At 46.2% G+C, this 25704-nt stretch overlaps 1 protein-coding gene across 1 annotated transcript in view; it reads left to right on the forward strand.

The window, feature by feature from the left end:
• Nucleotides 1-11633, forward strand: part of zbtb41 (zinc finger and BTB domain containing 41) — a 28050-nt gene extending 16417 nt beyond the window's left edge. The window contains 9 exon segments of the mRNA XM_030363707.1: nucleotides 1915-2122; nucleotides 4023-4092; nucleotides 4547-4694; nucleotides 5277-5406; nucleotides 7951-8046; nucleotides 8242-8348; nucleotides 8479-8584; nucleotides 8676-8764; nucleotides 9198-11633. Of these exon segments, the coding sequence (XP_030219567.1) occupies nucleotides 1915-2122; nucleotides 4023-4092; nucleotides 4547-4694; nucleotides 5277-5406; nucleotides 7951-8046; nucleotides 8242-8348; nucleotides 8479-8584; nucleotides 8676-8764; nucleotides 9198-9874 (1631 nt within the window). The 3' untranslated portion in view covers nucleotides 9875-11633.
• The last annotated feature ends 14071 nt before the right edge of the window (nucleotides 11634-25704 follow it).

The following is a 25704-nucleotide window of genomic DNA, read 5'->3' on the forward strand; positions in this document are numbered from 1 at the left end:
CATCGCGCTCCGTCTCCCCTACTGCGGACACCGATTGGGCAACTTTCGCCCACGCCCTCTTCTTATTATCTGCAGTGACTACGTTATCCAACTTCCCCATTAATATTCTTTGCCTTGAAACCACCTCCTCCACCAACACCTCCAACTCCTGTTTCGAAAAGTACTTGCTGCGCTTGGCACTGTTGTCCTCCATTTTCTCGGTTTATTAATTAACGGTTTATTCTCCGTGAAACCCAAACCATAAACATCAACAAAGTACAGGTAACATAGCAACGGGGCCAGCCCGCACCGCTACTCCAGCAACAACAAGAGCGCACAAGGACGAACATTACATGCATTCCTCTACTACGTTAACAATCGAAGAACTTCTTGGGTGAGAAAACTAAGAAGTTCGTAAGACAATCGACAATTCTTAAGAAAAAAATGGTGAATGGCGTTTAAGAAGATTCTTAGGAAGTTCTTATATTTTTTCTTAAGAATCTTCTTATGTTTTATCTTAAGAACACTTTAGTGAATCCGGCCCCTGCCCGGCAACGGACAACCCAATCAAATCAGTTGTCAAGTTGTCAACAACTGATGACGTAGGCCGGTACAATTTTCGCCCCCGGTACGGCCCCGGTTAACGTGACAGAGCCACGGTGGGTTTTCCAACCTGAGTTGTCTTACAAAGTCGGCATTGAGACACCAAAGTACGGCGGCCCACTTGCATGCAACAACAGTCTTGTTGAAGACGTTCGGAGACACCCGAGTGGATTTCAACTCAATGAGCAAGTAAGAAGGGAAAAAGCTCCACAACGAAATCGCACTTTGGTAGATTTATAAAGCCTATATTAATATTATTTTGGTTTAAAAAAAAATACCTGTGTTCGTTAACGTAGCCTAACACGTGATTGTTTTGAATTGGTTCTTGTTTAGTAGCATTGAATGTGTATGAATTTATTGCAAAAGACCTCTAAATCAAGCACAGGTTCTAGGCAAGAAGCACGTACTTTACAGCGTTTTAACTAAATGACGGAAGATGTTTGGCTGCATTCACGGACAGTCGGAAATTGTAGAATCTGACGAATATTACGGTATTTTCTGCTTATGACTAGGGTAGGCTACGTGCGTTTTGTTGTGGTTGTTTTGGCTTAAAAAAAAAAACATAATTCTTAAAGCCCGTTCAGTTGTCAGGGTTATATTGGGTGGTTACATCAACATGGCAATAACCCTGACGTCATTATTAAGTAATTTGAAAAGCGGTTCACTTCAGGATGTTTCCATTGAAGGCCTCATGGTAAAAGTCACGGCCCGCCACTGTTGAAACTTTATTCAGAATCACAGTTTTAGTTTCATACCGGCACGGCAGTATGAGTTGGTCTAATTGATTTACGTTGACGCTGGAGCGTGATGACGTTCAGCAGTGTTGCCAGATTGGGCGGTTTTTCTCGCCTGATTGGGCTACTTTTGGAGGACGTTCAGGTAGTCTTGCCAGATTAGGCGTTTTTCCCCCACTCCATTGAGCTACTTTTAATCACGCACCGGCTCGCTATTCTCTTAAACACACACACACACACACACACACTCTCTGCGCTTTTCATTCAGCGGACACTTTATTTGTTTCCAACCATTTACATTTTCTTAATGGTGTGCATGTTTACATTGTTTACTCCATTTAGACTTTTGAACTTGTTCAAATTCCTTCGCTTGATTTAAGCCATTTAACGTTTCTTTATGTCAGAATCTATGTGGCTTTGTAAAAAAATATTTTCAACCTCTCTTTGCACTACAGCACTCACCGCATTTTCTGCAGGAAATGCCTTTTCTAGTTATTAATATTATTTATATCCAGTTATTATCATAGTAATTATCAGTATTGTTCATGTTGTGATAATGTATTCATTGTTGTTCATTATGTGTATGCGTCGTTCCAAGGGAAGTACGAGAGTCACACCAGGGTGCACACGGGCGAGAAGCCCTTCCAGTGTGACGTCTGTCTCCAGCGCTACTCCACAAACTCCAACCTGACGGTGCACAAGAAGAAGCACGCGGGAGACTCGCAGCTCCAGAAGAAGAATCACAAGTGTCCTTTCTGCAGCAAGCTGCACGCCAGCCGCAAGACGCTCACCAAGCACGTCAGGAGGTGAGACCTCACACCTCACACTCTCCTGCAGTCTGCTGTGGACCAGTTGATCTGTTACAATAGACCCCCTCCTGCAGTCTGCTGTGGACCAGTTGATCTGTTACAATAGACCCCCTCCTGCAGTCTGCTGTGGACCAGTTGATCTGTTACAATAGTCATGGAGTTTGCCGGGACCAGTTTACTTTACTTAAGATGTAGAAAATGAGAAAGAAACAAAGATAAGCATTTCTGAATTTATAGATAATTTTCTTCTACATTTTTGTCATACATTGGGTGTACTCAGAATGGTCTGACTGGTAGTCACCTGGTCCAGACGGACTAGACCAGTAGTTCTCAACCTTTTTTCAGCAAACGCCCCCCCTGACCTTACTAGGGCTGTCAACGAATATTCGAAGTTCGAATATTCGTTCGAAATGTATCCAAAAACGCGAATTCGAGCGTGAAAATTAATATTCGAATGTGAAAAAACACTCCCGCGGTACAAGCGCCTCTATCTGCTTTGTGAATGAGCCTCTGTCTGTTCGCGATGTCCCTCATAATATTCGAATGTGAAAAAACACTCCCGCGGTACAAGTGTAACAGACTAGTATTGTGAAGAGCGAATGTATTTTATCCCCTCGGGGTTTCCGTACTTGGATATAGGTATTCCAGCTCGGCTATGCCATTCCAATAAGCATCCGAAGTAGAGCTCAGGGAGCTAGTATAGTCTGGCTGGTGAAAGCTGCTATAACGCAATGTTCTCGGCAAAGTCCGAGACAGCTTTTTTTTCATGAATCCGAACGGTGCGTAGTGCTGGCCCTTTCGCTGGCATGGTGGAAGACGTAGGCGACATGCATATTTTTCTTTATCGATTTTAATAGGCCTTCTCGATAAATGGTAACTTGGTAAGCAAAGCAAGGAACGTTACCACTAGCATACTTTGTAACATTCAGAAGCGGGCGGTCTTCTTCAGATTACTATAGTTTGCGCGCTTGCAGGTGTGGTGGTGAAATGCAAGCGATACAAAGTTGTGCCTTTTCATGATTAGGCCTCCACGTTACTGGGCTGTTTATAGGATATATATATATCCCGCTAATTTGAACCATGGTTTTGTCGCATTATTGACATATTGACGGCAACTGCGTAAAATAGGCAACCAGATATTCGAATAGTTCGAATTCGTGATTTTTTTCCAAACGAACATTCGAATGTCATTTTTGAGCAATTTTGACAGCCCTAGACCTTACCCTGATCCCCTTGTGGCGGGATCAGGGTAACAAGTGGTGCCCCCGTGAACGAATGAATGAATGGCCAGGGAACCACGGGCACCGCGGCCCGGGCAACGTGGACACCCCGAAAACAGATTGCGCGCAGAGGCCTAATTAGGCCTATATATTTTGTATTCGAAATGCAACAGTCTTTTCGTGATGACTATGCTCAGAGCAGCTGGAACTGAACAACAGCAAGAGGAAGGAAGAAAACGGGCTATGAAACAAAATGTGATATTTTTTTCTTGCTATCGGCCATGTTTGATTGTGTTGTGTTGGTTATTGAACTGAGGTTTTGTTTATCAGCGTTACTATAGAGATCATGACGATAGCTGATGTAACGGGAGTCCGGGCGTGTGCAGGACCGAACCGCGCTGTATAATCACTGTTCCACTGCGCATAGATAGTAAAAAGTAGCTGAGACGGTCGAGAAGTTAGAATCCAATAAATTAAAATAGGCTATCTTTTTCAGGTAGCCTATTTTTTCCCCCCCAAAAAAATAAAAAACAATGAAAGTTTAAAATCCCCCCCCCAAAAAAATGAAATCCTGTTCCCAGCGCCCCCCTAGGTTGTGCGAACGCACCCCAGGGGGCGGTACCGCCCCAGTTGAGAAACCATGGCCTAGACCCACTCTGTCCCTCTTGTGTTGCCAGATTTCACCCCGACCAGATGCAGGAGTTTCTTGCCATGCGCACCAAGAAGAGTGACGGCTGGAAATGTGCGGTAGGAGTTAAGCTGTTCAACCGTCCCAGCTTTACTTTAGATCTGTCATCATATCGGTTTTCAATATCTATATTTTCTATCTATGCATATGCATTAATGCCGTGTCTGTTTCATTTGACTATTCATATTTGACCAGTTTGAATCCTGAAAAGGGGAAAATCTGTATTGATGATGCACAAAATAATATACACAGAGAAATGTAAACAATGTATTTTATTATGGTATTATATACGAACCACCCATTATTTCACTATAAAATATATTTGTGGATCCTGGGCCAAAGCAGCTCCCGGGTCAGAGTGGGAAACACTGGGGTATCCCTGCTTTAATAACACTGGAAACAGTGGGGTACCCCTGCTTTAATACCACTCACCTCACTTTCTTTCCACCAGGGTTTAGTGGGATGCGATTGTGTTTTGGACTGTAGACTGACTGCTTGTTTCCGGACCACCAGGTGTGTCTGAAGACCTTCACACGCAGGCCTCACCTTGAAGAACACATGATCCTACACAGCCAGGACCGGCCCTTCAAATGCACCTTCTGTGACCAACACTTTAAGTCCAGGTTCGCCCGACTGAAGCACCAGGAAAAGTTTCATTTGGGTGAGAAGTGGACATTATTTTTGAAACAATATTGTCGATAAAATCATTCAGAAGTACAGGAATTCTGACCACTAGACTAGAGGACAGAAAATGCCCTGTAAACTGTTGCTAAAAAATAAATACGTAATAATAATCCCGTAAAAAGTGAAATCGTTCATCGTAATTTAAGTGAATTCAAAATAGTGGACTGATGCCAATAATCAATATTTCAAGAGCTGTTGATTCTTTCGAGAGCTGCCTTTCATGTGAATATCTCTCAAATAGCCGTACAGAGAGGAGGTGAAACGGTGTTAACAGACTCCGTGATCTGTGTCCGGGGCTAACTCTAATAGAGAGGAGCCTGCTGTATGCATTCATTCAATAGGTGACTTTTTATATTGTTTGCTTTTAGGCCTTAAGAAGTCTCATCTGTCCTAGACGTAATGTCCCGGTAAAGACACACAAACGCTCTTTGCCCTATACTCAATCTCCCCTAAAGGCACTGACACTTCTCTGTACAAGAAGCCCATAAAGACACACTGACTAGGACTAGAACAGTCTGTCCCAGATGTCCCGTAAAGACAAACTGACACTTGTCTGCAGGTCCATTTCCCTGTGGGATCTGCGGCCGACAGTTCAACGACACGGGCAACAGAAAGAGGCACATCGAGTGTACCCACGGGGGCAAACGGAAATGGACCTGCCCCGTTTGCGGGAAATCAGTGAGGGAGCGGTAAGTTTCATCATATCCTTGGCCCTAAACACATAACCTCCCCGTCGAATCCCTTGTTTATTTGCAATACTATGATAATGCTTGATTTGGATATGAGGTTATTAGACCTTCTATTCTACTTCCTACTTTAAAATGTCACGCACATTCAAAGCCGCAAATTTGGTGCTTTACCACGATAATAACAACTTGTTGTGGGGAAACCATTTCAACCATTCCCCCCGAGCATTTAGAATGAATTCTGATTGAGTTGTCATGGTTTCCTTTCCCCAAAGATTCCAGGAGCTCTCTCCACCCAACTAAAGCCGCATCTACTGCAAAATGACCCCAAACTTTTAGTGCCAAGAACTCCAGTCAAAATAACTAAAGGTTTATCAGCCCCTTGACACCTGCGCATGTCCCTTTGACATCAGACACCTTACGCATAAAGGACATGAAGAAGCACAAAATACTGAGAAGGAAATTGGGACCCACAAAATCTCGTCCCACTGTCAGTAGATGCGAATATGCAAAACCTTTTGATAAGAGTCGAGGGGTTGAAAAGACGCGTTCAACCCAGAACCTGCAAAGCCAGTTAATATCAGCGTATGCCCCGTATGTATGTATTGAGAGGATAAAATTACTATGGAGTTTGATTTGTATCAAATGTTAAATAGTGTATCGAATGGTTGTTCGTAATTATCTATTAGTGTGTACTATTGTCCAATGTCAGGTTTTTACACCAAGAGTACTTTGAAAGAAATCTATCCTATTTCACAAAGCATCTTATTTTGCAAAGAATATCATCAGACTCGCTTCACCACGGTGCGCTTATATTTATACCATGGTCTGGGGGAATACTCGATTCTGATTGGCTGCAGGGCGTGCATTAACCCCTGATATACGGACACAAGTACGGTAGTTCCATTCAAATTGTCTGTTTCAGCCCTCAAAACGAGAGCTGGTAAATTGTGAAAAATGCATTAAACTGTAATCAGAAAACGCGGTTATATGCTAGACCCTATAGTATCTTTGGTATGAAGGCTGGGACCAATTTCAAATTATAAATATATACACTTTATGTTGAAAGTATATAGACCTTGGCGATTCCCCTTGAAATGAATGGCGCAGTGATTTGGTCTTCAAAACGAGTGCTGGTAAATTGTGAAAATTGAATTAAACTGTAATCAGACAATGCGGTTATATGCTATAGAACCCTAGAGTATCTCTGGTATAAAGGCTGGGACGAATTTCTAATTATAAATATGTACAATGCATAACGTTAGTTCTCTGGCGCATAGCTGAGCGGACTAGAATACCTCCCGTTGCCAAGTCGTAGCTAAGGTCCGTCGTATTTACTGGAGGAGTGAACAGCGTACCGTTGCATAAGAACCTTACGGGAGGGTAATGATTGTTCCAGGTATTAGTCAAACCCTCAGGTGTTACCAGGGAAACGAAGTTAACCACCCAGTCTGTCTACAGACCAAAACACTTAACCTTTATTACCCTTTTAATCAGTCCTATATAATTAAGGAAATGAACGAACAATAAGGAATCAAGCTTTTGAGATCTCTAGCCGTACTCTCTGTTCATAGCGTTGCGTCTCATACACATAAAAAAACAGATTATTGTTCTTTATAAGTCTTTATTCCTACGATTTGATGGACAATTTTTGGCTCCGAACAGTGACCAGGCTGACGTCACCGCAGCCCGCTTGGAGGCGAGGGCTCACTTTGGCCCGACCTCTGAGATGCTCCATCTCGGGCGCAATACGGCAAAGCATGGAGCGCTTAAACTGGTAGAGTCTTGACGCGAGGTAGGGAACGGTTTAACGCCATTAGAGGACGGTGTGACTTACTGCATGTCGAAGTGAACGATAAACAGACCAATTGCTGCTGAAGATGTTAGACTGATTTAAATAAAATGCTTGGGTAATCAACCAATCAGAGGTGTTCAGTGCTGCAAGCCACACCCCCAAGGTTCCTGAATCTTTTAAAAAGTCCTACCCCCCCAAGAGCAGGGATGCTATTGGGGATCAAATGTCGTCCTCCTGGTTCCTGCGGTAGAACGCACCATGTCCCTCCGAAGGGGCAGTGGAAACACTGCTTAACAACAAAGCCGCTCGTTGACTGTGGTCTACTGGTTGTAATGGACTGGTCTACTGGTTGTAATGGACTGGTCTACTGGTTGTAATGGACTGGTCTACTGGTTGTATGGACAGTGGTCTACTGGTTGTAATTGACTGGTCTACTGGTTGTAATGGACTGGTCTACTGGTTGTAATGGACTGGTCTACTGGTTGTATGGACAGTGGTCTACTGGTTGTAATTGACTGGTCTACTGGTTGTAATGGACTGGTCTACTGGTTGTAATGGACTGGTCTACTGGTTGTATGGACAGTGCTTTGTAATGGACTGGTCAACTGGTTGCAATGGACTGTGTTCTACTGGTTGTATTGAGCTGTGGTCTACTGGTTGTATAAACTGGTCTACTGGTTGTAATGGACTGGTCCATTGGTTGTAATTAGCTGGGTTCTACTGGTTGTAATGCGCTTGAACTGGTCTGTTAGGACCACCCTGAAGGAGCACCTGAGGATCCACAGCGGGGAGAGACCACACCTCTGCAGCATCTGTGGCCAGAGCTTCCGCCATGGCAGCTCGTACAGGTACAAAATACACCGACAGACAGACAGTCAGGCACTGGGGCAGGAATTTATTTGCGTTTCACCCTCTCAGGCACTCTAAAGGGTGTGTATTTTTGGCCAGGGATCTGTCTTCATAGACAGGTTAGTTTGTAGTGTGGGAGAGGGAGGGAGCTCCCCAGACGCCATGCTCCAAAGTCTAACGATCTCCCTTCTCAGGCTCCACCTCAGAATGCACCACGATGACAAGCGCTACGAGTGTGAGGAATGCGGGAAGACATTCATTCGCCACGACCACCTGACCAAACACCAGAAAACTCACTCTGGTAACGTTGCCTTCCAATGTGTCACTCTGAGCACTGATGCCGTTTTCTGTTTACCAAAACTGAGCACTGATAGGACTATATCTTATGAGTAAATTGACAATAATTCGGTGTGTAACTTGTTCCATCCCAGGGGAGAAAGCGCACCAGTGTGAGCAATGTGGGAAGTGTTTCAGAAGGCCTGACCATCTGACGGTCCACTACAAAACCGTGCATCTGGGAGAGAAAGTGTGGCAGAAGTTTGTTAACCCTTCATTTCTTCATATTTATTTCAGAGAAAAAGATTTCTTGCTGTGTGAGTTGGTCAGATATTCTTATGCTTTCTTTCAGGTATAAAACTGCGATGCACGAGTGTGAGGTTTGCAAGAAAGAATTCAAAGGGAAGTCCAGCCTTGAAATGCACTTCAGGACACACTCTGGTGAGAGTGCCTGTGCTTTCTATTCTTGTTATGTTTATATGTATACATGTATATCTATATCTATCTATCTTTATCTCCATATAAATATATCTCCCTCTTTATGGTAAACCCACGCCAAAATTAAAGATTCTGAGATAATCTGAAATATACATGCATACTTTACAGAGATCTATCTATCGATCTATATCTATAGATCGATCTTTGTTTCTTCATCATTCACATGCATTTCGAAGTTGTACAGGTGGTTAAAGATTTTTATATTTCATGTCCTCCAACCTTTTTACTTCATATTTATATTTGATTGTGTATTAGCAGATAACAAAGTCTGTATTTCACGACCCACTCTGTTTCTTGGCAAGTGTTTTTTAACAGAAGGTGTCTGTGCAGTAAGTGTTGAGTTCATGTCCTCCTGTCTTTTCCGTCTGTCCTTAAGGTGAGAAGCCTTACTGGTGCTCCGAGTGCCACCAGAGCTTCCGCATCAAGAAGACGCTGACCAAGCACATGGTGACCCACTCCGACGCACGCCCCTTTAACTGCCCCCACTGCAGCGCCACCTTTAAGAGGAAGGACAAGCTCAAGTACCATGTGGACCACGTGCACGTCATCAACACGGTGGTCCTCGATGCCGACAAGTTGGCCGCCGCCACCGCCGCCACTCTCCCCCCGTACAGGGATGCGCAGAAGGGGTACCAGGCCGAGTCCGGCGAACCGCCACGGCACGCGGCCGCGGTCAATGGCAGTCCTCCGATGACGCTGGCGCCCATCCCCATGTCTGCCGACTCTGCCATGCAGCAGAGAGGGGGCTTGGAGGGCAGCGGCGGACATCAGAGCCCCCTGTCCCCCCAGCCACCCCCCGGCGTCCTCCCCATGCACCCCCAGGGCCCGCTGCCTCCCGGCGTCCTCCCCATGCACCCCCAGGGCTCGCCCCCGGCCGCTGCCTACCAGGCGGCCGCCGAGGCCTTCCTGGAGAAGTACGCCCTTACCCCGCAGCCCACGGCCGTGCTCCACACCGTGCGCTCCCACCACATGCTGGACCCCCGGGAGCAGTCCTACCTCGGGACGCTGCTGGGGCTGGACCCGGCGGCGCCCGGCTCGGACCACGCTCACTGACCGGCCTCGGGGGGGGGGCCCCGGCTCGGACCACGCTCACTGACCGGCCTCGGGGGGGGGGCCCCGGCTCGGACCACGCTCACTGACCGGCCTCGGGGGGGGGGGCCCCGGCTCGGACCACACTCACTGACCGGCGTCGGGGGGGGCCCCGGCTTGGACCACGCTCACTGACCGGCCTCTGGGGGGGCCCCGGCTCGGACCACGCTCACTGACCGGCCTCTTGGGCCCCGGCTCGGACCACGCTCACTGACCGGCCTCTTTGGCCCCGGCTCGGACCACGCTCACTGACCGGCCTCGGGGGGGGCCCCGGCTCGGACCACACTCACTGACCGGCCTCGGGGGGGGCCCCGGCTCGGACCACACTCACTGACCGGCCTCGGGGGGGGCCCCGGCTCGGACCACGCTCACTGTCCGGCCTCGGGGGGGGCCCCGGCTCGGACCATGCTCACTGACCGGCCTCGGGGGGGGCCCCGGCTCGGACCACGCTCACTGTCCGGCCTCGGGGGGGGCCCCCGGCTCGGACCACGCTCACTGACCGGCCTCGGGGGGGGCCCCGGCTCGGACCACGCTCACTGTCCGGCCTTGGGGGGGGCCCCTGCTCGGACCACGCTCACTGACTGGCCTCTTGGGAGGGAGGAACACTTTGACCGTCATATGAGCCAACATCGCCTTACATCATTGTTGAGTAGTCAATTTTGATTGGTCAATAACGTTTCAAGGGTATGCATTTTTATTTTTTAAGTGATTGGAAACCATCACTTAAGGGGAGGAAAAGGGAAGCCTTTTAACCGTGTCAAATCAATGCACTACAAAACATTAACAACAAAGGTTAAAGTATTGTTGACCGGATTTCTGCTCGACGACAACACAATCACATTCGCTGCAGAAGAATATTTAAATTTCGGCAATGTTCAATGTTCCTTTTCTCCTTCGTGCAGCATTCAAATAAGAGGTCCCTACTGGTCCGGGTACTAAAGTATAATCCGTATTCCCAGCAAAATCCTTAAGTGGATGAATGAGAATACATTGTCCATGTTTTTTCCAATGTCCATGAACTTCAAGAATATCAAGTAGATCAAACTAGAAAAACAGCCTTTATTTTATTTTTTTTGTTGTCAGGCACTAACCCTAACCAAAAACGAGAAATCGATTTGAATTATCCTTACAAATTGAAGACCACAAGTGAGTGGAATCAGAGAGGGTGAACCGGAAGTAAACTTAAACCATGAAAATGATCAGATTAAGCTAGATACCTCATTAGTGTGATCTATAGTGATAATATTGTAATTAAGTGGCATTAGTTATTGTGGAAAGTGTTACCTCTATCCGCTACCTAAATAAAGAACATCTATAAATCACCAGCAGATGTAGATTTATTGGAAACGTAATTTATTATTAATAACCGTATTATTACTATAATTTAAAACCCTTTCAATGTATAGCCTTACAAAGGTGGAGACATGGGCAGACTTTTCCCTGAAGTCGGTGATTAAAGGGCCCATTTGTCCTAACCCAATGTAGCCAAACGCTACCCTGAAGACATATTTATCTAGGTTTGGACATTGCTGGAAACAATTGGGACAAATTACCGAACTAAACTAAATGTTAGTATTAAACTACATGGGACAAGAAGTTAAGTCAAGTATATGTGTCTATAATTTAATGAATGGATTTAATTTTCTATTACTATATAGACCCGTGTATAGAGTTATATTGAAGCAAAATAAAGCATTTGACATCTTCATGTCATACATCTAAATCTACAAGCACTTCTATCCTGATGGTGGTTTCTACGAAACCTTCGCCCAATAAGCATAATCCATACAGGGATACGCAGGATAAAGAATAACACAAAAACATGTTTGTAGTTTTATCGATTCTATTTCTGCAGAGACTGCACATGGCGGTGTTCACTCTACCAATGTTAACCTTACTGCTTCCAGAGACGCCATTACTGTCTCCAGCAGCGGCCTATGTTTTGCCTCAAGTAGGTTGTTGATAGTCAGACCCTTTTGTCCCAGACAGATGACCCATGCAACCAATCTTACACTCAAAGAGGCTCTATACTTATAGAGGTATGACAAAAGGTCTTGTGCAGAAGCATGTGTCCTGTGCAAATTTGACTGAGGGAAGGTGGCTGCTCCAAGAGGTAGTGGAGACCAGGGCCCTCATTTATCAAGAGTCCGTAGAAGAAATTATAAATCCTATCGTACACATGGAATTTTTAATGTTCGTATGCATGAAAATGTCGAAATTAATGAAACATTATTATGATTGTCATAGCCGCAATATCCCTTGATAAATACTGGTCCTGCTAAATCCTCACGCTCGTTGCATATGGAGCATCATACACTGATGAATAATTCAAGCTGACATTTCTTGGTACACTCTCTGCCGGTCTCCCTTCTACACTAAAGGATTCAGAGTTTGCATAGTGTCCCTCTGCCCCGCATAGTAGTCTATCAGAGGTTAAAAGTACGCGTTCGCTAAATACTTTAGCGAACACTGACCATTGTGAGGTTGACCAAGGTCTCTAGAGATTTGCCTGGACAGTATCATTGGCCAGTCAATTCTCTTTGTTTACTGATTTAAATTCATTGTCGGATGACTATTGTCTGTCGCTCCTATGTTGTTGGGAAATGTTGCCATGGAGGTTCCTCTTTATATCGGTCTATTGGGCAGCGATTCAAGGAAACAAATTGAATGTACTGTGTGCATGAAGTCATGATATTATCATTAGGGGTGGGAAAAATAATCGATTTTCCGATGCATCGCGATTCTCTCTAGAACGATTCCGTCTCGATGCAGATAAATTAATAATCGGAATTAATTTGTTTGCCTGCTGCAACATTCAGTTCGCCAGAGGGATTATTTTAGTAATTTTAAAACTATTTAATTTATCTTCAGTGTGTATTGGCCAATCTGATTTGTCTTTACACGATTGCGATTCAGCCTACACATAGCATGCACGCGAACTCAAAGCCAGACACAAGAACTCCTTCTAATTCAAGAGCAGCTTTTTCTTTAATGACATAGAAAAGAAAGAAAATAAAACTGAAACCCATTTTTTACATACTTCCATATTGTGTTGTAATGCAAGCTGCATTGATTATTGCATTGTTCATAGAAAGTCATATTTGTGACAAGCTTTTTCTCTGATAAAATCTTAGATAATTTAATTCATCTGTTGATGTCTTTAATGATCATCACAAAAGTAGGAAGTGATTAGCAAACTGAGTAGCAAACTCGGATGTATGTTTTTAAAGATCACGCATGGAAATGTACGTAAGAAAAATTAGTTTTGATCGAATCGTTGACCTCATAATCGGAATCGAATCGTGAGTTGCCAAGAGATTCCCACCCCTAATTATCATGGAGTGCAGGCTTAAAAAAGCTGAGCGAGGGCTTGGAAAACTCTTAATTTTCACTGAAACGTGCCATTAGCCAAAAACCTGAGGTGGGAGAGGACCTGGAAACCACCATAAAGTTGGTGCGTTGGCTGATATCATACTCCCTTCTTCTGCAGCCTGCAGCCCCCACCAAATCCTCTAATGCTAGATTTCCCTTTTGACGCGCACACCTCCTTAACATAGACTTGTACAAGCAACTCAAGTTATGCCTGCACAGACACCCTGGCTGCCCTCAACCGGCCGTATGGCCAACCCCACCAACTGGTGCTTCAAATACAGCAGAGGTTATGGATGGGCCAAGGACATTCCAGACATTCACCCTAAAGGTCTACACGCCTTGATTTGTAGTCTACACTCTTTTGCAAATGATTTGAGCGACCACTGCATTATTGCTGGTGTGAGAGATACAAGGTTATAAATGTAATCCGCGTATTATAAGCAGAAATCTTCCGCGTGTAAGCAGAAATCGTACACAGCACAGTCAGTGCCACTATGAATGTGTTAAATGATTTCATAAGTGCTATTGATTCTAAAGAATATTGTGCAGTGCCATTCTTGCCATCTGTCAAGGGAATTTGACACGGTTGACCACTCTGTCCTGTCTGAGGTTGGTGGATATTGGAATGACTTTAAAAGCTGTAAAATGGTTTGCCAACTACTTGAGGGGCCGAACACAAAGTGTTCAGGTTGATTGTGTGTTCTCAAACTCCTTACTTATGCAAAAGTAAGTCCCATTTAATTTACTATTTATGTAAATGGCTTGTGTCAAAATATCAGAAAAGTAAAGTGTCATTTTTATGCGGATGACACCGTTTTGTATTGCTCTGCCTCATCCTTAGCAAGTGCCAAAGAAGAACTGCAATCTCCTTTTGATACTATTCAGGATAATCTCCTCAAATTAAGACTTCGGTTACCCTTGGTAACCGAATTACTAAGGGTTCAGCAAATCTCCCTCCCTCAATGCTACTGCTGCCCAGAGCTTAATGCTTTCAGTAGTCACCCGGATATCCGCTTGTTCTGCGACCCCAGAACCGAAGATGACAGTGTCAGGTTGAGGTCGCCTTCCTAACAACCAGATCCTGGGAAGCACCAAAGAAGCAACAGACAATCCCTCACCTGGAAACTATAGCAACTGATTCATGGGGCTACACATCACATCCTAGGATCAACATCGATGGCTACCCCTTATCAAGAGGCTGAGACGCAACTCCTTCAGCAGGGACAGAAGGACGGTCTCGCCTCGAGATCGCCTGCCTTAAGGCCACTAAGCCTCTTCCGTTTAGCCTCCTGTCAGCTTCGTTTAAGAGGAGGTCTCGGACCCATTTCCCTATTGCCGGATGTCATAAACCGGCAAAGAAGACTAAATACTTCCCCGGGACTGTACAGAATTCCAGCGGAATCCGGGAGTAGCTGTAGGAAAGGGAGCAGGGACAATGGTCAACACAGTTTCCCTCTATTGCTCACACACGAGCCGGTACTGGTAACGGGGATATTAATATAGTTTAGTTGGTCCTGGTTCATGGTTCTTGCCACCCTACAACATACCATCTACTGAACCATTCCATCCTAGATGAGGTTTCACACAATTTCATGTGCAGGTAACATCAATTGGCAATCATCAATCAATTGCATTAACTGGTTATGTTTGCCACTACTATATTATTTAATTCCATTGCTCTCCCGCTTATTTGCGTACGCATGGTCAGAGCCTCTGTGTCACTGTCAATATACTCCTGATCTACGCACATTAAGCCAAGAGCAAATTGATAAATACCAGGTTTGGTGGAAAACTGCATATGCATGGTTTATAGACAGATAAACCATGCATATGCAACGTTGATCAATGAGAACTCTGGTACCTCCATAATTTGCCTCAACCCATCTTCCCCTGTGCGAGCCTTACCGAAGCCCCAATGTGTCGGCCGAATACTTTACAGGAGTGTGGGCTGCAATGTGGACCTCAACCTCAGACAATGTCCTGTGGGAATCCATGTAATGGGAAATATATTTGGCATGGGCAAATGGTAGGCTTTATGACGCATTATCATTAGCACAAGAAGCCCAGTACCAAATAGCATCTCCATATCTTCAGGAAGTGCGGCAGAAGGCAATGTTTTTCACAACTTCTAAGCCAATTCAAGCCAATCTGGAAAATCGTGGTCACTACAGCTCAGGGCGGTTTCCCGATAACGCACTCTTAGCGCGCTACAAAGACTCATACGTTTAGAATTATCAAAGTTGTTTACCTCTAAAGGCCTGAGGGCGGATTCACAAACATTTTCTTAAGATAAAACTTAAAAAAAATCCTAAGAAAAAATATAAGACGTTCCTAAGAATCTTCTTAAACGCTATTCACCATTTTTTTTCTTCAGAATTGGCAATTATCTTATGAACTTCTTTGTTTTCTGACTTAAGAAGTTCTTAGATTGTTAACCTACTTTGAAAATAAAGATTGCACGACTATAACGGTTGGATTACAGAAAATGGAGGACAACAACGGCGATAGTGCTATCTATATCTATAAATTTGTCTGTCTGTCTGTGGAGGCTTCTTCATTGAGGAGAGGGAGGAAGATCCTCCTTAACATTGTTGAGAATAAAAAAATTTAGATTGCCCAGACTACTGTAATGTATTAATGCTCTTAAATATGACTACTTTAATGCCTTTGAATATATAATGTTCATTTCCCTGGGTAAAGGGACATTAGCACCCCCTATCGCCTTTTGACAATTACTTCAGGGAGGAGGGTCCTCCCTCAGCCTCCGTTGACTCCCATTCATTTCCCCAAAAGTACTGGCGGCCGGTGAATAACATGGGTTTCAATGGGAGAGAGGAGGAAAGTCCTCCTCTGAGTGGGTGTGACCTTACAGGCGTCTGATTCGCGCAGAAATCTAGTCACGCTGCGCTATGAACCAATAAGCAGGATCCCTGGCTGGTGAGCAGTATTGCCAAATTGGGCAGATTTCCCACCCAATTGGGCTACTTTTAACCACGTTACACCGGGATTCCACCGGACGCGTACGCGCTGCGGAACGGCTGCGTCATCTGCCCTGCGTCCATTCCTACCGGGCGCGTAACGGCAGCGTAGCGCTGCCTTGCGAGCCAGCCGTATTCACGCGAGATCACGAGATCACGCGATAATCCTAAACCTAATGTACTCACCTTCCACTCCCAAAACTATTGCAATTAAATGCCACGCTTTATCCTTTCTGACATTTTCCTTATAAAAAGGATGATTTGGTACATAAATGACTTCATGTTGCTGAACTTCGACAATGAGTCTCTCGTGGTCCATGTTGCCGACCCTCTGAGACCTTTTGATTGATTGACTGCTGACCTGGTGCCACCGTTCATGACGTAATGTTGATGTGAAGTTACATGAGCTGAGTATAGTGTTTTATTTTGAAAATTGACCGGATGCTCTATGGCTTTTACTTTTTCGCTTCCTGCCCTGCTCGATCTGCTCTGTTGAAATTGACGCGGTTTAGCAGCGGCTCGCGGCAAAAATAGAAGTGCGACGGAAAGATAGGGCCACGGCGCGGCACGCCGCTCCTGGGACGCTGCTGAAACGTTCTGCGGCGCGCCCGGTGGTAATGGTCTCATTGATTAGAGTGGAAGCGATCAGCAGCGTTGACCGCGGCGCAGCCGTGCCGCGGCGCGTAAGCCTCCGGTGGAATCGAGCCTTTAGGCTGGGAAAATTATCATTGGGCGGGATATTTGCCCAATCTGGCAACGCTGTGGATAACAAACCCGCTCTGCCTGCATTGCCGCTCATGAGACGCAAAGCAGGTGAAATCATCTGAAGGATAACGAAATTCTAACATTTGCGAATAAAGTGTACAATGAAAAATTGGAAACAGAGGGCATTGTTCATGTTTAATTACACAAAGCATTCCATTCATTGAGTTAAAGTGCTAAGTTAGTGACCAAAGAAAAAGGTATACCACTTCGCAAAATCGAGATCACCAATAGTAATGGCGACGTCAGCGTTGTGGGTGCTACATGGTTTGCTAGGTACTCATGGCTAACTGGCAATCGACTGTATTGCTGGCCCTGTTTGCTAATGAATAATGGCAAATCTCCAGCGTGGGCTGTTCATGGTTTCCCTTGATGTGAAAAATCTTGATAGGGCAACCAAACGCCACGACTAGTGTCAAGTTCACGTTGGTGCTGCTATGCGACTTTCCTTGCTAGGCACCATGCCTATAGATCAGGTTGAATCTAGAATAATGTTCTCGTTCTTTTACTAGTTTGTTACTATGACCGTACTGTTTAATATGGTGGAAATTGTGTGGAAAGGGTGACAGATTCAGAGCATGATGCATTTTAAATGGCATCAGTCTTTTCTTAAAACAATTGTTACTGAAAATAAACATAGCTAAATTACAACCAATAACTTCAGTCATTGAGGGTGTAACGATGGTCAAGCATCAGGGAGACGGAGGCGAAACTGTTGAATTTTCTTTCTTTTATTTTCCTTTGGAAAATAAATCAGAAATCGGTGTACATATACAGCATCAGATCAAAAGCAAGGGCTTCTCTGCTGATTACTAGTAATAGAAAATACATACAAAACATTTAACTTCCCATGAATGGGCATAACTGTAGTCCAATTGCAGTTACAGCACTTTATTAAAACCTATTTACATTATGGAGCCACATACCTTTGGAAAATAAATTTCCAAAGGTAGTTTACGGCTAGCCATGTTAGCCTTAGCATGTAGAAACCCAAGGTCATAAGAAAAGTATTAATAAACTTTCTCTAAAACATGCAAACTACAGTACGATCGTAACAGTGAATTGAAAATAACATAACACATACATCGAAGTTATCAACTTAAACATGAATTCACTTTAAGAAAACTGATATTGGGTACAGTGCTTTATATAGCGAACCTACCAGATCAAAAGCAAGGGCTTCTCTGATCGAGTAGGAACGCAGCACAGAACTAAACGCGGCAGATCTGCAGTACACCATATGGACACGGGTGGCTTCCATTCACACTTATTAACCACGGCAGTTTTATTTTGGCGAGAATCATATATAACAATACACTACATTTTTAACTCTGTTACAAGGGCAAAAATAGGCCCAGATTTTTTTATATACTTTTACAAATCAAGAGTGGGCTTTGCATCCTTTCCTTCTGCCCCTGTAGTCCATTTCAAAGACATGCTGCCCACCAGCTTTCAAATTACAGGACGAGAGTAACCCCAGGACCCGATACGGCCAAGCAGACTGCTGGATCTAACGGATTTCCCCGGCGGCGCACCCCAGGACGACGTGCGCCGACAAGGCACGCACCAGACAATTCCCTGGACGCCAGCGTGGCTCACGGAGTCACTTGGATGATTTTTGTTTTTCCTGCGTTGGGTACCGACCCCGCAGTTTACTTTTCTTATTAATGAATAAACGCCCCAACGGGCTTTGAACGCATCTTGGAGTGTGGTATTTCTGAGGTGAGAGACATTCCTGGGGCCGGGTCGCCACATATGGTTGAGAATGCAGGCAACTTGATCACGCTACGGATTACTCACACTTACCAACCCGCCCGCCCATGCAGAGTCCGGATGGGGCCGCCACCGCGGCCGCCGCCCAGCGTCAACAGCGGGACCAAGCCCTGGCCGCCGCCACGCAGAGGGACACCGCCGAGAGCCTCGTCCTCCTCCGGGAGGCGGTACTACACCTCACCCAGCAGGCGGTTCGTGAGGCTCCGACTTCCGCCCCGACCAGCCGCCTCACAAAGCTCGGCCCGGACGACGACGTGGAGGCCTACCTGGAGGTCTTTGAGAGGACAGCCCGTCGGGAGAGCTGGCCGGAGGACCAGTGGGCCCACATCCTGTCCCTCTTTCTCACCGGACCAGCCCAGCAGGCCAGCAAAGATCTGCCGCCGGAGCGCGCCAGCCAGTACCCAGCCCTGAAACACTACCGGCCACATTCCAGAGGATGATGGACCAGCTCCTTCGGCCACACCAGGCGTATGCAGCAGCATACATCGATGATATCATCATCCACAGCGCCAGCTGGGATCCGGAAGCCCTACCACTCCGCGCCGCCACTGCCAAGGCGGTCGCTAAGGAGCTGATGCTCCTGTTCAGTCGGGTAGGGATAGCCAGGGAGGTGCTCACAGACCAGGGGACTTGCTTTGTGTCACGGGTAATGAAGGAACTGCTCAGCCTCCTCCAGGTCAAACAGCTCCGGACATCGGTGTACCACCCCCAGACCGACGGGCTCGTGGAGCGCTTTAATAAAACCCTGAAGCAGATGCTTAAGAAAGCCATGGACACCGACGGGAAAAACTGGGACCAGCTCCGGGTTTCTCCCCCTTTGAGCTGTTGTACGGGAGAAGACCAAGGGGACTCCTCGACCTCGCCAAGGAGGCGTGGGAGAGTCGGCCATCCCCCCATCGCACCCTGGTGGTGGACCACGTGGTTCTGGTGCTCATACCGACAGCAGAGTGCAAGTTCTTAGCCAAGTGGCAGGAGCCCTACGAGGTGGTCGACCGGGTCGGGGAGGTGAATTACAGGGTACGGCAACCCGGGAGGCGTAAACCCACCCAGCTCTACCACGTCAACCTCCTGAAGCAGTGGCGAACGGGAGCTGATCCACCGGCACCAGCACCCCTGGTCCTGGCCGCCCAACGCGACACACCGGTAGTGCCCATGGGAGAGGACCTCAGCCCCGCCCAGAAGCAAGACCTCGAGGAAGTCGTCCTGCAACACCAGGACGTCTTCTCAGAGGTTCCAGGGAGGACCACAGTGGCCCAGCCTGACATAAAGACGGCGCCAGGCGTCACGGTGCGCGTACCCCCCTACCGGGTACCGGAGGTCCGTGGGAATGCGATCCGTCCGGGAGAAAACGGCGTTTGCCACCCCGGGGGGATTATACCAGTACACGGTCCTCCCGTTCGGCATCCACGGCGCGCCCGCCAAATTCCAGAGGATGATGGACCAGCTCCTTCAGCCGCACCAGGCGTATGCAGCAGCATACATCGATGATATCATCATCCACAGCGCCAGCTGGGATGTCCATCTCCGACAGTTGCGGGCGGTCCTTGGAGAGCTGAGGAGGGCCGGACTCACCGCCAACCCCGCCAAGTGCCGCCTGGGGCTGGAGGAGACATCCTACCTGGGGTACCAAGTCGGACGGGGGAACGTCCGACCCCAAGAGAGCAAGGTCGCCGCCATCAGGGACTGGCCCCGCCCCACCTCGAAAAAACTGGTGAAGTCGTTTCTTGGTCTGGTAGGGTACTGTCGAGTCAAACTGTGGTTTTAATTTTACTTTGGGGTTTAAGAAAATACACTGGAAAAAAGAAGAAATGAACGGACAAAAAATAGTGATTTTATTTTAAATTGGGAGCGGAAGGACTCACCAGCTCAACTAATGGTTGACACAAAAATAAGCTATGTCATACACGCGACGCAGACACGAGCAGCAGGTGTTTTAATTGAGCTTCAAGGAGGCACGAGAGAGAACAAGAGGACTGTTAGAAAACCACAGCAAACGCGTGTAATAAAAACTCTTGTATTGTACATACTGAACATTTTTGAAATCTGGAGAGGCAGCTGGTAAGAGAATGTAGCCTACTTCCGGTCTTTTCCATCAAAGTCTGCCGCTGCTCCGGTAACGTTGTTTGTGCTATTAATAGCTTCTAACCGCAGCATTCGTTGCAAGTGGGGATGCTAATGTTGTCTGCCTATACCGTGAACTGTAAACTAAGTTGTCACTTGTTAGAAATAAGGTGATGGTGAGGCTGCAGTAGCCGTTTTGTATAAGTGATGGTTTATGCATTTAATACTTTATTATTGAATGTTCCACAATTGGAAAATGTAATTTCTGCGTTGTTTGTGTACTTTTTAAGTTTAAAATTCCAGTATATTTTGTACAAGAATTTATATCTGAGAAAGTCAATTATTTTGCACATGTTGGTGTCGGTTTATTGTTGTGTGGATTGCTGATATTCATGTGTGTTTTCTATGTTTCTGTTTATCTTTAAAGGTTTTTTACCTAAAGGTTAATGGCAAGAGAAAATAGCGAGCTACTGTTTAACTGAAAATAAAAAGGAAAGAAAAGTGAAAACGCAGCTACTGCCTGGGACTCAAGTTATTACATTTTGAGTAGAATCCAGTTTTCCCAAAACCTCCAATAGATGTCAGTTCCTCTTTCAAGTTGGGGAGAAAGTACAAAACAGCAAAAACCACGGACAACTTGACGGGTACTATCAGAGGTTTATCCCCGGCTTTGCGACCCTCGCCATCCCCCTAAATGATCTGACCCGGAAGGCCCTACCAGACCGGGTAACGTGGTCAGACGCGGCCGAGAGAGCCTTCGGAGACCTCAGACGAGCCCTCTGCTCGGAGCCAGTCCTACTAACCCCTAACTTCTCTCTGCCCCTGTTAGTCCACACCGACGCATCGGAAGTGGGATTGGGAGCGGTACTCTCCTAGGTCCAGGGGGGAGAGGAACACCCAGTGATGTACATCAGCAGAAAGCTCCTCCCCAACGAGAAGAACTACTCAACTGTGGAGAAAGAGGCCCTGGCCATCAAGTGGGCGCTGGACAAGCTGAGGTACTATCTCCTGGGCCGGGAGTTCACGCTCGTCACCGACCATGCGCCACTCAAATGGACGGCCACCGCGAAGGACTCCAACGCCCGGGTAACGAGGTGGTTCCTGGCCTTCCAGGACTTCAGATTCCAGGTGGACCACAGACCGGGCAGAGAACACACCAACGCTGACGCTCTATCCCGCCGAGATGCCTGTCTCTGGGCACTCAGAGACGACCCGAGGCTTCAACCGGCGGTGGAGGAGTGTGGCAACCCGGCCCCAAACCCTCAGGCCAGTCGGCCCAAGGGAGAGGTGGTGGAGGGCGTATATCGCCGATATCCACCAGCCAGAGCCAAAGAGCATCCATTGCGTAACGCCAATCAACAGAATGGAGAACACCTGCGACGGAGGGTGAGGCACCCTTTAAAAAGCTGTTTGTTTTCCCAGAGAGGGGAACCAGGAGACAGAGTGGACGAGAGTAACCCCAGCACCCGATACGGTCAAGCAGACTGCTGGATCGGATTTCCCCGGCGGCGCACCCCAGGACGACGTGCGCCGAGAAGGCACGCACCAGACAATTCCCTGGACTTCAGCGTGGCTCACGGAGTCACTTGTATGATTTTTGTTTTTCCTGCGTTGGGTACCGACCACGCAGTTTACTTTTATTATTAATGAATAAACGTCCCACCGGGCTTTGAACGCATCTTGGAGTGTGGTATTTCTGACGTGAGAGACATTCCTGGGGCCGGGTCGCCACAATATAGATTCAAGTCAATATTTTTAGAAACAATATCAATAATAATAATAATGGATCCAAAATAACAAGAATACAAGAATAGGATTTTTGTACATTTATCATACTTTGATTGCAATATGTGTCCCGTTAACTGCGCCCTATACGTTAGGGAACCCTGTTATTTCAAAAAAAAGTTTGGTTCTGATGCATTCTGCGTCTGTTGCTGGAAACCTGATGAACTGCTGTGCTCTTCTACAGAGTGCATTTGCAACATCTCTGACCACTCGGCTAACGGAGGATTGGCTCACACCCAGGGTAGCCCCTACCATCATTTGAAAAGACCCAGAGGCAAAAAAATCTCAGGGCGGCCATAATTTGTGTTACCACTGGAAGTGATGCCGATCAACTTGTTGTTTTTTTCAGGTCTTCTGACAGCATATCGCTAAATAAATAATTGCAGGCCTAGGGAGCCTATACTGTCTAACATGTGATCAGGGAGTATAAGCGGATCCATTCTGTCTCTCAATGGCCTTGGTGGATTTTCCTCCCTAGCTGCCACCCAAAGAACTTCAATCTAATATGTTTTCAGTGACTTGGCCTACTGAAATAATCAAATAGTCTAAATAAATACAACTGCCTTCTTGATATACTTAAGAGTAAATTGAAGTATAATCAAAGATACTTCATTACTATTACATCTCAACACTCTCTGGTATTATCAATAGGCCTACTAGTTTCTGACACAGAGATTAGGCCAATTTCATTTTCAATTGTCAAAATAGGCTTTATTTGATATACAAAAAAAAAGTGCTACTTTTTCTTAAGAATGCTTTGTGAATCCGGCCCCTGGTTCCAGAACAGTCTCTATATGACACTCCTTACGTCGTTCGTAGCCACACGGTGCTGTCCAGAAAGAAAGTGCTGAAATCGATTGCTCAGAGTTCGATTTTCCATTTCATGTGCATGTGCAGGCATAGCGTTCCTAATAATATTAGTCTTTGCCAATGAAACATTGCTTGAAATCCTTCTAGTAGTTCTTAACATTTATCTAACCATGGGCGAACACATTAGCATAGAAAAAAAAAATAGTAAACATAGAAACAGCGGAGGAGATTGAGGATATTAAATCTTTAATTACATCTGTCGCAGCTACAAAGGTGTCTGACTTGGCTCCCTGTATGGGTCGTGTGGCCTTTGCGCACCGCCCGGCCAGTGTGTGTTTGTCAGGTGGAACTAAATGTCAAGGGAAAGAGGCGGTGGTTGAATAAAGTCTTTCGACCACTTATTACGTTCCCTCGTTGACTATAATGGTTTATTCGTTTCCCCGTATCATTTCCTTAATCTAGAAGACAGTTTTGTTCATTTTTGATTTGTAAAAAAAATGCGTGGTGGAGCCATGTCCGAGGTAGGCTGTGTTTATAAGAGTAGACAAGGTTATACATTTTTAAATGGTGTATTTTTTTACTATAAACATAAACCCATCCTTTTTTATAGTTGACGGGGAGATGTTATATCCTAGATTAGATTTGTTTTATCTTTGTGTGTTGGCCAATATAATACATAACAATAGCTTGAACAATTTGCGCAGCAGTCGTACAAATGTATCTGCTCGTCAATTGTTTACGGAATCGTAGGGAGATGGATTCAGACATCGAGAGGGTATGCTTTCGCCAGTCCCCTCAGGAGAGTTGTCATAGACAGATGCTGTGTCTGGAAGATTAGGGACAAATTTATGTTTACGTGTGAATGTTTACAAATAAACATTGTAGATAAATATTATTGTATATGGTTTTAAAATGTTTCCCTTTTGTATATAACAGAAGTTTGCACCACCTTTCTTTCATTTGTTCAATAATACACACTTTTGTGTTTGGCGCTGGAAAAGCCGGAAACGAGAGTAACCCCAGCACCCGCAACTTAAAATTCAAAATAGAAGTTAACAATCAATGAAAAAAAAAAGATTTACTTTGGATATTGGATGTAGTGCAGCTCCCATACCGCACAGTGATCCAGCTGGTCAGGATGCTATCGATGGTGACTCTGTGGAAGGAGCACATGATGAATTGGGGGGCTCTTTCTCTCTACAGCTTGCGGAGGAAGTAGAGGCGCCGATGGGACTTTTTGGCCAATGATGACTTGGGGCTGCTCACTCTCTCCACAGCAGCACCATCGATGGTCAGTTGGGGTTCAGGAGTGGGGACCCTCCCCCTGGAAATGGATTACAACCTCTTTGGTCTTCTCGACGTTCAGGTAGAGGTTGTTATCTCTACACTACGTGGCCAGTTGGCTAACTTCCTTCCTGTACTTTGTCTCATCGTTGTTGGAGATGAGACCAACCACAGTTGTGTCGTTCGCAAAGTTCCCAATGTGGTTTTCCGCTGAAGGACGGAGCGCAGTCGTGGGTCAGCAGCGTGAAGAGCAGGGGGCTGAGCACACAGCCTTGGGGGGGCCCCGTGCCCAGAACGGTGGTTCTGGATGTGTTGCTGCCGACCCGCACTGCCTGAAGCCTCTCGCTGAGGAGGACAGCAGCCAGTTCCACAGGGAATTGCTGAGCCCCAGCGGGTCCAGTTTACTAACCAGCTGCTGAGGGATGATGGTGTTGAATGCTGAACTAAAGTCTACGGATGAGTTTTTGGTGTCCAGGTTGGTGAGGGCTTGGTGAAGAGAAGAAGACATAGCATCCTCGGTGGATCTGTTACCTCGGTATGCAAACTGCTAGGGGTCCAAATTGGCGGGGATGGTAGATGTTTGAGGCGGTCTCCTACTATCTTCTACGGTCCTGCTTAGGTCAGGTTTGGTGATGTGTGCCTTTAACGCAGTAGCCATCAAAGGCAGAGGATAGGGGTTATTTGCTGTGATCTTGTACCTCTCTGTGAGTTCAGGGCCAGGCGGAGACCGCCTTACTTCCGTAGGGTTCATTTTCATTTGAATGTCATATACCATTTACGATTCAGTCCTTTAGACGCTTCTGTCTGAGCGATCTCGAGGGAAGGAGGCCAGTAGTGAGGAGGTGGAGGTTAGGGAGGGATCCTGCTGTATAGGAGACATTTCAGACATTGGAAATCAAACCAAGAAAGGTTTGGTTGGCAGTTAAACCCCAAAAAAGGCAAATATTTATTCATGTCCAGGCTGCCTCT

Source organism: Gadus morhua, chromosome 8 (assembly GCF_902167405.1).
Source record: "Gadus morhua chromosome 8, gadMor3.0, whole genome shotgun sequence".
NCBI classification, from domain to species: Eukaryota; Metazoa; Chordata; class Actinopteri; order Gadiformes; family Gadidae; genus Gadus; species Gadus morhua.